General features: G+C 39.6%; 1 protein-coding gene across 2 annotated transcripts; it reads right to left on the reverse strand.

Annotated features, from left to right (window-relative positions):
• Nucleotides 1-3,220: 3,220 nt before the first annotated feature.
• Nucleotides 3,221-5,254, reverse strand: LOC121789753 (yrdC domain-containing protein, mitochondrial-like). Of its 2 annotated transcripts, none has more exons than XM_042188126.1 (5): nt 4,843-5,254; nt 4,516-4,698; nt 3,979-4,154; nt 3,521-3,812; nt 3,221-3,400 (listed from the first exon to the last, which is right to left on the reverse strand). In XM_042188126.1, the coding sequence occupies exons 1-5, from the start codon at nt 4,977-4,979 to the stop codon at nt 3,334-3,336; spliced, it is 855 nt and encodes a 284-aa protein (XP_042044060.1). In that variant the 5' UTR covers nt 4,980-5,254; the 3' UTR covers nt 3,221-3,333. The 2 variants fall into 2 exon arrangements, with proteins under 2 accessions (XP_042044060.1, XP_042044061.1); XM_042188127.1 differs by having other exon boundaries at nt 4,516-4,720; nt 4,843-5,249.
• Between the last annotated feature and the right edge of the window lie 10,960 nt (nt 5,255-16,214).

Raw genomic sequence — 16,214 nt, forward strand, 5'->3', positions numbered from 1 at the left:
TGAAAATGGAAGGCAAGTGAGTGAGAGAAATGCATGCAGAAAAAGGCAATATGAATTTATCTTTCTTTTCAATATTTGCAGACGCTATTTTTTTCTCATTTTATTCTGTGTAAAATTAGTTAATACAGGCCTATACTGTTTTCATTGTTTCACTTAGGGCTTAGGCCATCCACAACGTTGTTCCTATACCGTTCCTATACTGTTCCTTAAACCACTATTTGAGGGTCTCACTGTACTTTTTTACTCCATTCCTTAACTAAGGAACGGAACCTGCAACCCTCCGTTCCTTAACCGTTCCTTAAATTACTATGCATTCAATTTCATTTTTTTATTTCCAACTAAATTCAATTAAAAAAACACACTTTATTAAAAAACAAACACACTTTATTAAAAAACACACAACATTAAAAAAAATTACAACTTAAACTTAAAAAATAAAAAGCACACAATTAAAATCCTAAAAAAATAAAAAGCACACAATTAAAATCCTAAAAAAATAAAAGTACACAATTTTAATAATTTCATCCGCCAAAATTTGCCCAAATGTGCTCAATTAGATCCTGTTGGAGTTGGGTGTGGGCACTAGAGTCGCGTGTCCTTGCACGAATAGATAACCGTTCTTGTATAGACGGATGCGCTCCACTTCGAGGCGGACTACTTGCGGTTGAGCTTCCGGGGGATTCGTCGTCGAACCAATTCCCGCCTCGGGTCCTTCGTCTTGGACAATCATGTTGTGCAAGATTATGCACGTATACATGATGTCGACCATGTTTTCCATGAACCACGTACGAGCCGGGACTTTGATGATGTTGAAGCGCGCTTGGAGAACCCCGAACGCCCTCTCCACATCCTTGCGAGCAGCCTCCTGCTTCTGCGCAAAAAGAGTCTGCTTTGAGTTCGCAGACCCACTGCACGTCTTCAAGAAGGTAGGGCACTTCGGGTAGATGTCATCGTCGAGATAGTACCCCATTTTATAAAACCGGTTGTTGGCGACGAAGTTGATGGCCGACGCTTTACCATCCAAAACTTCGGTCAAGTATTCGCGATGTGGAGAAATAAAGGTTTCCCCATGCGGAAACGGCGACGGAAGTACGTATCTCCCCAAACCGGGTTATCGCAGAAGTAGTCGCGTACTAACCTTGCAGCGGCTTCCTCCCGGTTACGATGGATGTACGTACGGGAGCGTCGTTGGGGCGGCGCGGCTTCTTCGGCCTCCCGTCGTCGATCTTCTTCAAGTGATTGTTGCAATATTTGACGCATTTGTTCAAAGGATCCATTAGTTTGATTAAATTTGGGAGAAGGAAAGCAGAGTTGATTTGAGATGAAAATTGGGGTGGAAATAGAGAGGAATAGATGTGTGTTTGTGATTGAAATGAGTATGAAATAGGAGTATTTATAGAGTAAATAAATAAATAAAAAATAAAAAAATATACAAAACGGATATAAAAAAACGGTCACATTACCGTTGCAATTTTTTATTATTATTAAATTCGAATTTTTTAAAAAAATTGAATTATTGCATCACCGGGACGAACCCCACTCGCAGGGCAGCGAGTGGGCTTCACGCGTCGAATGGGAGGCCGCCACGTCGCCTCGGCGCGTGGCGAAACATTTCGTTCCGCGTTCCTCTGGAACGGAACGCGACACGACATAGGAACGGCATGGGCACGAAATAGCGACGGAACAAAGCCTGCAACACGTGCCACCGCAGAACCATTCCGCCAGAACAACATAGGAACCGCAACGGCACAGCGTTGCAGGTGCCCTTAGGGGTGTCAAAACATGTATCCACACCCAATTTCACAGGTACCCAAACCCGAAAAATGACAATTTGTACTACCCGACACCCGACCCGCAATGCCTTGCGGGTAACCCGCACCCGCAATCACGGGTATCCGTATCGGCCGGCAAGCGAGACTGATAAAATGAATGCAAATTTGCCAATATTTATACCTTGATTAAGGACTCTTTTATCGTGTATTCGGCGATGTGGGATGGTTTTTGTGATTAAGCATATGGCTAATTACTAATATTTTTACACAGCTTATGTATTTATTTATATATTTCTGAGATTGGTAGCATACACTCCTCATAAATTAAAGAATATTCAGTGTTGTCAAATATAATACTAATGATTAATATCTTAAACAAAGAAAAATAGAATTAAACACTAAATAAGATGGCAAACCTTCAAAGTTCAAACTATACCATTACATGTAGATTATTAATCATGTAAATTCTCAAAATTTACAATATTTAATAGTAATTTTTTTGGAAATGTACTATCATTGATTTTATTTACAATTCTAATGTTGAATTTATTTTACAGTTCTTTGGTGTCTAAGTCCAACTATTTTTGTAAACTCTTTTGTTTGATAGTTGTTTGATTTCAATCAATATTCAAAATTAACAATAAAAGTTTTACGTTTGATAGAACAAGTTGTCCCAAATTATTTCATTTCATCTTGATTCAAATTGATATGGTATTTGAATAAAATCTGAAATAATAGTGGTGGCCACATTAAAAATGAGGTAAATGATAGTTGACTAAGTTGTCCCACATTAAAAATGAGGCAAAATGAGGTAAATGATAGTTGACTAAGTTGTCCCACATTAAAAATGAGGCAAATGATAGTAGATGATATGTGTTGTATAAATATGGGAATAATCATTCTCTCCCTAAATCTGAGTCGGGTATTTATTCGGGCATTCGGGTATACCCAATTGGGTATCCTGATACCTGACATTTTGAAAATTTTGCTATTTGATCCCGTATTTTGCGGGTAACGGGTATCCGATAGCAGATGGGTATCGGGTAGGGAAATACCCGATACCTGCTACCCTTTTCGACACCCCTAGTTTCGCTAGCAGATAAATTTCCATAATTTGTATTCCATGTGTCTAAGATGGGTGGGACTAGTGAATATGTGTACAAAATCCATAAGTTTAATTTTATTTTCAAGTAAAAGATGAATTTATGTTCTTTTCAATTAAAAAATTTATCAAATTTGCGAAATAACTAAGTAGTCAATTCTTTACTTATTTGCTTAAAATTCTTTATGCCCCTAAAAGAAAAAGAAAAATAAAAATAAATCAACTCTCCATACGTTCAGGTTCAACGTTCACTTCCGTGTTTCAAATTTCGCTATTAATTATTTTGAACTTTCTTTTACTTTTGAAGATATTTAACATAGGCAGCTAAATGTAAGATAATATCAGATTGAAATTCAACTTGCAATCGAATTGATTCCGTATAAAATTTTACATGAAGAGAAGAGTAATACAAGTATAATCAAAGCGACAAACATTCAAATGTGGAAATTGTGAATGCGGTCATGAGACACTATTTTCTTCTACTAGAGCATATCTCTCTAGGATTGCAATTGTCTCCTCCTTCGCACTGCCAACATTAAATTTTTTTGTCGATCATTAAAAATGTTTACCTACCAAATGTTAGGATCCAAACCAATATCCAATTTGTAATCCAAAAAGAGGCATACTATAATATTAGGATGCTTACCTTCCCGGTCTCAGAATCTTGAATTCCCCTGGCCTGGTAAGATCGACCACTGTTGACCCTGCACGTCCCGAAGGAAGCAGCCCGCCGTTGTAAATGTATGCACAATGCCGCCAAAGGTTCTCAAAATCTTTCACATCTACGCTACTAGGCTGCCCACTAAGGTTAGCACTAGTGAGGGCTAGGGCGCTCTGTGAACCACGAGCAATGAGCCGAATGAAATCACAGTCGGGCACTCTCACACCTATGCTGTCCAGCCCAGGGTTTAAAGACTTTTCAAGGATGCTTGAATCCCCTAACACATATATATTAGCAAAGAAACAGAAATGCATTAACTGCAAGTAATAAGGTGGAAAAGTAGCACGAAATTCAAAAGTTGAGATGAGAATTCAAACATTAAGAAGAAGAACCAAGACTGTTCAACAAACTAATAATTAACGGAAACTTTTTCTCTCAACTACCTCGTCTTAATACCAGTGTTACAGGTCCAGGAAGCAGTGAATCAAGCAACCCGAGAGGCAAATGGTGAGTAGTGGCGTAACGTTGTATATCTTGAACATCCCCAACACAGATAGCTAGGGGACTAGTATGCTTTCGGCCTTTGATCTCATATGTCCGGTGCACAGCTTCCATTGAGCTGCAGCATCCAGAAATCAAAGATAAACATCAAGCCACCAATCTAAGATAAAACTTATGCAAACAGTCACAAAGTACAAACACATCAATCTCCTAACCCTTTTTTATCACATTTCAGACCAGAAATTCTCATCATTCTTAAGCCTAAAATTACATAAACAAATAAATCAAGTATACTTTAACACAAAAACAACAATAACTGAATAAAGATTAAAACTTGAAAACAACCTGAGAGCTTAGAAATTCAAGAAGCAGTGTTAACACCACAAAGACATCAAAGAGAGCACAATAGAGAAATTAATGGCTGAAAAGGAATTTAAAGGTGGGGATAAATGAAAAGAATATGATAATAGGGATAATACCAAGCATCACAAGCAAAGCCATAGAGGGTGTCAGTTGGCACAGCGATTACTTTTCCGGCTTTGACCGCTTGAATCGCCTCTCCTACATAATCTGCAGTTGCCGGCCGCACTAATCCCATTGTCGAATGCTCCACAGTCTTCTCCGAACCCCAAGCCATCCTAATCGCAGTCACGATAGGCCTCCTACTTAGCCAATTAGGCACCCCTTTTACCAAAACAAATTAATACTAGGCATTTAATCAAACATGTGCAAGGCAAATTTAAACATAACTGAGGTTTGGTAGATATAGTCGTATAAGTTGAAGTGGAGAGAGAGAGAGAGATTACGTGTGGAGCGTTGAAAGAGAGAGGCGAAGAGAAGGGGCGGAGATTGAGGCTGAGCAAATTTGGTCGGAACAGTTAATCTCATCAGATTGCCGGCTTGTGGCTGCTTGACTGAGTCGCAGAACCCCAAATTCGAACATAGATGAGATGGATAACTAACAACAAATCGAAAATTAGGTCATTGAATTTTGCATTTTGGTCCTTTAAAATTTAAAAACATTGATCGAATGGTTCGTAAGATTTATAAATTTGTGAAAACCGTCCTCTTTTATGATCTGATCATTCTCTCTGTCCATGAACAGAAATGGCTTTGCCGTAATAGGTAATGAAATTATGAGATAGTATCTGATAAGAACCCAACATCAGAAGAGTATGCAGATGACTCTGCAGATGAAGCTATCGTCGGCCTCTCGTCCCATGTTCCACCACCTCGCATAAGGAGGCCTCCAATTCGTTTCCAAGACTAAGTAGGGAGTTAGTTATTTATAGTTAGTTATGCTCGTTTATCTAATGTAATAGAGTAGGGAGTCGAGTGTAATTATAAGCTCAATCTCGGGTTTTCTTTGTGGTTCTTTCTCGAGAGATAGGAGGTCAAACCGCCCTAGGGTCTTAGATAAAAAAAGGAGAACTTTTCAACTATCAATCAATAACATATGACAAGTTTACTCCAAAATTGCCGTTTTCTTTCTTCCTTTTTAATCAAACTCAAGTTACTGCTTGACGGAGGAACTCTCCGCAGTTCTTGTCGCCGAGCTTTCTTGCCGCCGACCAAGCTTCCGATACGATCAACATCGTATCATCTGGTGCCTTCATCTCATGGCTACCAATCCCAATGACATACCTATCATTCCCAGCCGGGAACAGCTCGGGTTGCCGCAAACTGATGTTGTTCGGCCTGATCCGAACATGCCGACGGTGGCCGCTCCTGCCTCGGAGGTCATGTCCACCGGTCAGTGGGAGTGGTTTATGTCCTCGTTTGCAAGATTGGAGTCACGATTGGCTGCATCTGAACACCGGACAATAGACCATCGTGTTCCTCCCCGGCCCGATCATGATCCACCATATGCTATTCCACTCTCCGCAGCAGTCCTCCACCCTCATCCGATTCAGCAACCGCCCAATCCAGCAGTTAGTGGGTTTCAATTTCCTCCACAACCGTCCACAACTCCTCTTTCCCACTACCAACAAGTAACTACATCTTCACAACCTCCACGTACTGGATTCGTACTACCACAACTGCCTCTCCAATACAACTTTCCTCCAATGTACGGCTCTGATCCATATGCTCATGCTCGACCTTATCATCCACACACGCTACCAACTAATCAGGTGCATTCACAGTACGGCCCAACGCCGATCGTCGACCGCCCTTTTTCTTCACCAATGGTCGGGCCTCGGCCTACTTCTTGTTGGTATCCCTCGGCAGATCGACAGCCTCGCGGAAGTCATGATCAACACAGAGGTGTTCGTCTGGATCCTCCCCGTTTTGACGGTACTGACACAGCAAATTGGATTTTCAAAATCCAATATTATTTCGATCATCTGATGATGCCGGATACAAACAGGCTGCACTATGTCGTCCCATTATTCGACCCGCCGGCCTCCGAATGGATAAAACATTATTGCTCTAATAATGATTTTGTTACTTGGCAAGACTTTCTATCCGACGTACGTTATCGTTTCGATCCGGACTGTTATGAAAGTTACATTGGCTTAATCGCAAAATTGTGTCAAACCGCCACGGTGTCGGATTATCACCTTGAGTTTGAGAGATTGCAGAATAAGCTCTCCGGCGTCCCGGATTATATTCTTCTTCCCATTTATATCGCTGGTCTTAAACAACCATTGCAACGGGAGGTCAAGTTACATCGCCCTTCTACACTTGCTGCAGCTTTTGCCTTGGCCAAGGAATTATCGGCATGTCGTCCGGAGCATCAACCGTCAACCTCTAATTATCAGCATCAACAATGGATTCCGCGTGAACCGAGGACTACATACAGTACCTCTCCTGCCCCGAACCCAATTACATCTTCTTTTTCTCAAGGTCCACGGCCTTCGGGTGGCAGATTCCGAGAGCTCGGCAAACTGCCGGTGATGCGCCTTTCTGCATCGGAGAAGGCAGATCGCTCTCGTCGCGGGTTATGCTGGTATTGTGAAGACAAGTGGGCCACGGGTCATGTGTGTAACCATAATTTTTTGGCTTACATGGGCGTCGATGCTGACGAAGATGATGTGGTTGAATTAGGGACGGATGATAATGATATCACAGCGGATCTATCTCACTTGAATGCCGTCGGAGGCCGACAACACGTCAAGTCCTTTAATATTGTGGGAACAATTCAAAAATCCACAGTGAATATTTTGGTTGACAATGGAAGCTCCCATAATTTTATACATCCGCGTATCGCCGAAAAGCTAAGTCTTTCTTTGACTAAGATTAAACCTTTTCGTGTTTATGTCGGTAATGGTGAATCCTTAGTTTGTTCTCATGTCAGCAAGGAGACAATGGTCGATCTTCAAGGTCATTTATTTCAGATTGATCTACATATCTTGCCCTTCCACGGTCCGGACATCATTCTAGGCATGGATTGGTTGGAATCACTTGGCCGTGTCACTCATGATTATGTGGCACGAACTATGGAATTTTTCCGGGATGAATCCTTGGTTGTGCTACGTGGTTGTTCATCTATACACCACAAGAATTCTGTTCACGCCTTGGCCGTTCTACTGTCACAGGCAGGCCAACATGAACTGTCAGATATTGTAGTTGTACTATTGAGTTCATCTCCGGCACATTCCAGTCAGCCATCAAAATTTCAGAAATATCTGTCGCTGCCTATCCTTCGGGTTTTGTCATATTTCGTGGCAGTTTTTCATCAGCCGCAAGGCATGCCTCCAGCCAGCAAATTTGATTATTGGATACACTTACTTCTGGATGAATTCTTCATGTCAAGCTCGTTTATCAAGCCGACTAAAGGACTCCACAAAGGGTTGGTGTTACAGAACGGGATCACTTCCCTATCCAAACGATTTCCTTCTCTTCTCCTTGAGGACAAGGATGATCGTATCGGGGGGGAGTTGATAAGAACCCAACATCAGAAGAGTATGCAGATGACTCTGCAGATGAAGCTATCGTCGGTCTCTCGTCCCATGTTCCACCACCTCGCATAAGGAGGCCTCCTATCCGTTTCCAAGACTAAGTAGGGAGTTAGTTATTTATAGTTAGTTATGCTCGTTTATCTAATGTAATAGAGTAGGGAGTCGAGTGTAATTATAAGTTCAATCTCAGGTTTTCTTTGTGGTTCTTTCCCGAGAGATAGGAGATCGAACCGCCCTAGGGTCTTAGATATAAAAAGGTGAACTTTTCAACTATCAATAACATATGAGAAGTTTACTCCAAAATTGTCGTTTTCTTTCTTCCTTTTTAATCAAACTCAAGTTACTGCTTGACGGAGGAACTCTCCGCACGCATTCTGTTCTTGTCGCCGAGCTTTCTTGCCTCCGACCAAGCTTCCGATACTAAGTTTTCCTTACTAAGTTTTCTTATTCAACCATTATCATCCTTTCCATGTTAACTGAGTCGTTTTTATTTTTGGCAAAAGGTAATACGCTTTTACTTTATTCACTGTCCACTTAACACACTATCCTTGTCACAAGTGACACTCGCATATAGAGTGACGTATTGATGAAATGAAACATATGATTTAGCACAAAAATGCAATGAATAAGGTACTATTCCGACAAATAATCAAACCCATAATCAATTGTGCAAAACACCTATATGTAGAAAATAATTAAGACTGTTGCAACAGCAAGAAACAGCCATGATCAAACTCTCTATCTACACAACTCATACAAAAGTCTTCATTTCGACATGCTTCAAACACATACTAGTATATAAAAAATCCTCTCTAACTTGAACCAAAACCTCATATCCTACTAAATGTTTCTGGATTCTCGGCCTCACCTCCATGCTGGCGAGGGCGCTGACTTGGATGCATCATCGTCTCATCACCTACATTATTCGGATGTCTAGCAACGTCTCGTCTCCTTTTCCATCTCATCACCTCAACGATGATCGAACTGCCACTCATCGCCACACCAAATCCAGCAAACGTGGACAGTAGAATTGCCATAACTGCTTGCACATGAACCTGCAAACCATTGGACTAATCAAACTTGTATTCTTCAACTAAAATTTGTGTTTATGAAGGTTAAAAAACAAAGTTTCTTAATACAAACAAATATTTTTATCAAGTTGTAGAAAACATGAGCGAAGAGAACCACAAGGGAGAACTGCATCGATGCATATACCCAAACGAATCTCCTCTTCACTGGAAGAAGCATATCGCGTTAGCCTTCTTTGAAGTGGAAGTTCTATAAAATGTTGCAGCCTAGTATTTCTAAGATCAATACAATAAGTTTGATGCATAAGGCATTAGGCCAGCATATATATGTAATATGGTTTGTTCACGAACCCATAGTTGAAGACGTCATGGATGCAAGGAGGCCGCGCGAGTACACACGAGATTCACAGGAGTATTTGCTTCTTCTCTCTTCCTATATAGATGTCACTTCTTCTTGTATGAGAGACGCCCTCTGCAACCAATTTTTGTTTCATTCTTCTCTTGCAATCTCTGTAGAAATGGTAGATTCTATATAGCCACACCAATTTCTACATTACTTTTACGCATTATTTCATCTCTAGCAATTTTAAAATTTGGAGATTCACGAGCGCATTGATCCTACTTTGGTGGTTTTCGATGGTGACCACGACTACTCAAGTCCCCAACGACTACTACACTCGGCTTGAGTCCGCCGTTGCAGGTTAAATTTTATTTTATTTTATTTTATCATAGTCGCAGAAATACTAGTGTATAAACTTACTTAGCTCATTACTATTTGTGTATTGTAGTTTGCTTGGAGAAGCCCACCAGCATATGCTTAAGTTGAGGGCTACGGCACTGGATCTTCAAGCTGGTCTGGATGGTCTACATGGAGGTAGGTACGTAGTATTTAAATCGTTAATTAATTAGTTTTAAATATATTTATATTTATATCTAGTTTACTCATGTTACCTCCATCAGCCTTGCCGCCTTCGTCACCCATCGTCATAGCTGTCGCCGGATTCCAAGATTCCTGCTATGCTGCAATCAAAAATAAAATTATCAGTAAATCAATCAATAAAAATGCATATTCAATTAAATGTGTGTGCATGTATAGGTGTTTTATCTTGTTTGAGAAGCCAACCAATTTTTTGTCCAATAATATCTGCATCTTTTCTGTTCAATGGTTGTCATCTCTCAAAATGACCAAAAGGGTAAACAAAATAGCTTCACAGCTTCCCTCCAAAAAGGGCATTAAGGTCTTTTCAACCAACAGTCACTTTTAAGTAGTATAGATTACTACTATAACTGAAATTAATAAATTTAACTATAAAATGACTTTTTGAATTTAACAAATATTTTGTAAAATTACATTATAACTAGAATGATAACATCCAATTGCAATCGATAAGATATAACAATAATTTTAAATAATAATTCATTAAGAGCATCCGCAGCGGTGGCGAAAGACGCCACCGCCGTCCGCGCCGTTGGCAAGGCGCAGGACCGCCGCCGCTGCAGCCGCGCCGCTGGCACGGCGCTGCTCGATGTATCGAGCACATCCGTGCCAGCGGACGCACACGTGGCGTGCTCCCATTCGTCAACGGCATAGCCGTTGTGTTTAAACTTTTTTTTATTTTTATTTTTAAAAATCGGTATTTAATTATAAATAATGCTAAAAAAAATATATATTTTCCAAATCCCAAAAATATGGCCGTTTTTTTCCCGTTTTTTCTGAATTTTTTTGATTTTTTTTATTTTTTTTTCCCCAAAATCATCTATAAATACACACATTCATCATCCATTTATCACATCAAATCATCTCTCATTCATAATTCTCATACAAACTATCAACACATTCATCCCCCACTCAAAATCTCAAATGGATTTCACCCATATTATGGCGGAAGCGGAACGCGAAGAACAAGAATACTACGAACAACATCGTGCCGCTTACGAAGCATATGTCGCGGCGAATACCCCTGCTCCTCCTCCTCAACGAACCAGATCAAATCGACGGTACATCCATCGTGACCGGGAGGGAGCCCACGAAAGGCTCGTTGCCGACTACTTTGCCGACCAGCCGCGGTTTCCGGCAGATTACTTCAGGCGCCGTTTTCGCATGTCAAAGCGCTTGTTCATGCGAATTGTCAACACATTGTCCGCACGTGTTGAATACTTTCAAACAGGTGTAGATGCAGCCGGCCGGCAAAGTATCACGGCGTTGCAGAAGTGTACGTGTGCCATCCCCTACGACGAGGACGAAGCCGGAAGCTCAACAGCGAGGTCTCCCCTACGCCGAGGCGAGCATACGACGGTTGGCCAGAGGATCGAGACAAGACACACAATGCGCGATACTCGAATCCACAATCAACTACAAGAAGACCTAATCAACCACATGTGGGCGAAATTCGGCAACGAGTAGTGTCATTTTTAATTTTAGGATTTTAATTATGTAATTTTTAATTTTAGGATTTTAATTATGTAATTTTTAATTTTTAGGATTTTAATTATGCAATGTTTAATTTTATTTGTCATTTGTAATATTTATTGTGGGTTTTAAATGAATTTTAATATTATGGAAATGTTTTTGTGTAATTGAATTTTATATTAATTGTGCTCGTCCTTGCGGAAGAGCACAGTTGTGGGTGTTGTGCTCTTGCCAGAGAGCAGGCATGAATAGTACCGCCCGGGCCCACAACCGTGCCGCTGGCAAGAGCACGGTTGTGGATGCTCTAATCATTAATTTATCATAATATTATAGGTAAATACGTATATTTTGATTTCATAAACGGTGATTTAGACGGTAGAGCGGTATATTATATACTTAAATCATTGATCAAATAAATTATAGATATTGGATACTACCACCGCTCTACCAATCTATCATTGCAAATTTAAGCTTAATCGATAAAACAAAAAGTAAGTGAATCATCCATAGCAGGGGATTCACTCCCTTTGCAAATCACACGCTTTAATAATACTAGTAAAATAAAGTATTTATAACTTATCTTTCATATAGTTAAAACTCAAATCATAAATACAGATTAATCAAAGTAATTCCGGGAAGATGTTTCATTGTGTCAGCCAACATGTTACAATTCAGGGGGTTTACAAGTAGTCTTAATTCTTTTCATGTATATACACTGAGTAAGCTTGATTTTTAGTTTCAAGATAAGAAAAAAAATGTCAATTCATATTTCATACACATCATATCATATCCAAAAAAAGTGGTGAACGTGATGAAGGAGAATGCTGAATGTGACATTTTATGGTCCCTAAATTCTAATTTTATAGCCCAATTTTATTTTGTTAAAACGAGGCCTATAGTACCCCACCCAATAAAGAAAAGCAAAATAAAATTAAAGTTAAAGAATAAAAATCTATAAGTCTTAATAGACAACATATGCTTTAGCATATTCCTAGTTTATGCAATACTATGATGGCATCTTTAGTTGAACAAGAAAGTAAAGAAAAATATGCAAAATATTACAGAAAAATAAGTTTTTACTCAAAGTTCAAAGAAATAATATCATCATGTAATAAAAAAAAAACTTGAATATTAACTGTGCATTATTACAATTGCCCAAAATGTAGGGGAATTTTGTAGAATTTTATTCAAATTTTATGATATTACTATTCATAAGCGTAACTCTAGCATGGTTCATGTTAATATTTATATTTTATTTAATTTAATATTAAAAAAATTACATTGATGTTATTAATGCTACAAATTGTATAAAACTCAACTTGATTGTTTATTTTAGTTCTCTATAACTTCGAATTAATTAATTAACTAATTTGGTTTTGTTTTTTTAATAATTTTATAAATTAATAATATCAATAACAATATTTTAAATATTAGAATCAAAATAGTATATAAAAATATCGTTAAATATGGACAAAACGAGAATGTTGCTCACGATTATTGCTCATAATGTTAACTGGACAGCTCATCAGGTTCTGACTTAACTCTACACGGATTGCGGGTTGTGTTGACATTTTTTAAGATTAATAATTTACAAAACCAACTCTGAAAGTTCAAATTTCGGGCTAATTCCTCAGACTAAAAACTGTACTTATGAAAATTAGCCTTAAATATTACGCTATACAATCCAATGCCTAAAACAATCCAAAATAAATCCAATTATAGGAGATCGCCTATAATATTACACAATTTAAACATACAATAATTCGACTAATTTCATCATGAACGTCCAATTATTGTTTTTCCTTTAAAGTAACCGATCGTCATTGTAACGGGAAAATCGAATGCATCCAAAAACATCATACGTATTAAATAAATATGACTTAGAAAAAACTATGAAAAATCGAATTCCAGACCACAACTTCTCAATCAGCATTAATTAACCTTCAACCACTTAAATATTTTGTGACTTATGTGAATGAAGGACTATATACTTATTAGTGATTATACCTTGTTTTCACTCCGGCAAAAATCCTTGTTATACCAATATTATTTTCCTTTGTTGCGTGTACATACGTGTAACATTTATGATTAGAGGTGGGTCGGTACGATATATCGTACCAAGAACGTATAATGCATATTGTACTGAAAATTGCGATATGTCAAAATAATATACCACCAAAAATTCGATATGGTTAACTTTTGATACTGTTATCCTACCATTATTGCGGTATACCGAAATATGATATGGTATACCATAATATCATTAATACCAAAAAAACCTATTTTATACCAAAAATATTTAAAAGTAGGGTTTTAGAGGATTTTTTCTTTTTAATTCTATTTTATACTATATAAATATATTGTATAATATAAAATATACTAGTAGTATAATATTTCAATATATACTAGTTTCATTATATATCAAGGATTTGGTAAACCAGGATATACCGAATATACGGTATATACCTAAAATTCGGTTTGTCACGGTATATCTCGGTATAGGAAAATTGATAATGTTACCGTACCGAAAATTGCGGTACACCAAAAAACCGGTATTTTTAGTATTTTTTCGATAGTTTAAGTGTGTTATTTTGTATTTCAGTATTTATTCCCACAGCTATTTATGCTTTGCAGAAAATGTTAAAACAATAATTTTGTATCTAACGCTGGTTACCACTAGATAGAAAAGATAATTTGAAGGTGTCCAACTGAAAACAAAAGCAACTTCTTGTTAAAAATGTGTCCGAAACTAAGGAAAATGGTGGGCAAAAGACATGATATTCTAGAAAGGAATTTTGATAAATCATTTTGGTATCTTTCTGAAATATTTAAACAATGCGGTTATGTGTAAACGCCCGCACAAGAAAAAAATTAAACTTACCAAGAAATTAATTTTTAATTAGATATTGTGTGTCAATTTCTAATTAAAGGTAAATACATTTTTGAATAAACGCTCTAAATGATGGTACAATATCAATTATTTACCCAAATTAAGGTGAAAAAACTTAGAGCACCCGCAACGCGGTGCCGTCGCCGTTCCTATGCCGTTCCGGAGGAACGGTTTCGCGGCGGCACGCGTTGCAGCGTGCGTTCCGTCGCCATTCCGTGCCGCCACCGTTCCCATGCCGTGCCGCGTTTCGTTCCTCCGGAACGCGGAACGAAACGTTCCGCCACGCGCCGAGGCGACGTGGCGGACTCCCATTCGACGCGTGAAGCCCACTCGCTGCCCCGCGAGTGGGCTTCGTCCGATGACGCAATAATTCATTTTTTAAAAAAAATTTCGAATTTAATAAAAAAAAATAAAATTTTTTTTTATTAACGGTAATGAGACCGTTAATTTTATAGCCGTTTGTTTTTTTTTTATTATTTATTTATTTACTCTATAAATACTCCTATTTCATACTCATTTCAATCACAAACACACATCTATTTCTCTCTATTTCCACCCCAATTTTCATCTCAAATCAACTCTATTTTCCTTCTCCCAAATTTAATCAAACTAATGGATCCTTATGAACAAATGCGTCAAATATTGGAACAATCACTTGAAGAAGATCGACGACGGGAGGCGGAAGAAGCCGCTCCGCCCCAACGTCGCTCCCGTACGTACATCCATCGTAACCGGGAGGAAGCCGCCGCAAGGTTAGTACGCGACTACTTCTGCGATAACCCGGTTTGGGGAGATACGTACTTCCGTCGCCGTTTCCGCATGGGGAAACCGTTATTTCTCCACATCGCGAATACTTTGGCAGCCCGGGAAGAGTTCTTCCAGGAAGGGTTCGACGCGGTCGGACGTCCCAGCCACACGACGCTGCAGAAATGTACTGCAGCAATCCGCCAGCTTGCGACTGGACAAACGGCCGACATGTTCGACGAATACCTCCACATCGGAGATAGCACTGGGCGAATGTGCTTGCTCAAATTCTGCAAAGGCGTCCGGCAGCCTTCACCGACGAATTTCTCCGGAGGCCAAGCACGGCCGATTGTCAGTTCCTTCTCGACCTTCACGAAACAGTGCACGGATTCCCAGGATGCTCGCAGCGTCGATTGCATGCACTGGCAATGGAAGAATTAACCGGTGGCGTGGAAGGGGTCCTACACGAGCGGCCACAAAGGTACCCCACCCACCGTTATACTCGAGGCCGTTGCCGACTACCGCCTTTGGATCTGGCACGCGTACTTCGGGGTCCCCGGGTCGAACAACGACGTAAACGTGCTCAACCAGTCCGACCTCTTGACCGAAGTTTTGGATGGTAAAGCGCCGCCATCAACTTCGTCGCCAAAATCGGCTTTATAAAATGGGGTACTATCTCGCAGATGGCATCTACCCGAAGTGGCCTACCTTCGTGAAGACGTGCAGTGGTCTGCGAACCCAAAGCAGGCTCTTTTGCGCAGAAGCAGGAGGCTGCTCGCAAGGATGTGGAGAGGGCGCGTTCGGGGTTCTCCAAGCGCGCTTCAACATCATCAAAGCCCCGGCTCGTACGTGGTTCATGGAGAACATGGTCGACATCATGTAACGTGCATAATCTTGCACAACATTGATTGTCCAAACGAAGGACCCGAGGCGGGAAATTGGTTCGACCCCGAATCCCCGGAAGCTCATACCGCAAGTAGTCCGCCTCGAAGTGGAGCGCATCCGTCTATACAAGAACGGTTATCTATTCGTGCAAGGACACGCGACTCAGCGCCCACACCCAACTCCAACATGATCTAATTGAGCACATTTGGGCAAACTTTGGCGCATGAAATTATTAAAATTGTGTACTTTTATTTTTTATGATTTTAATTGTGTGCTTTTATTTTTTTTAAGTTTAAGTTGTAACTTTGTTTTAATGTTT

Source organism: Salvia splendens, unplaced genomic scaffold (assembly GCF_004379255.2).
Source record: "Salvia splendens isolate huo1 unplaced genomic scaffold, SspV2 ctg327, whole genome shotgun sequence".
NCBI lineage: Eukaryota > Viridiplantae > Streptophyta > Magnoliopsida > Lamiales > Lamiaceae > Salvia > Salvia splendens.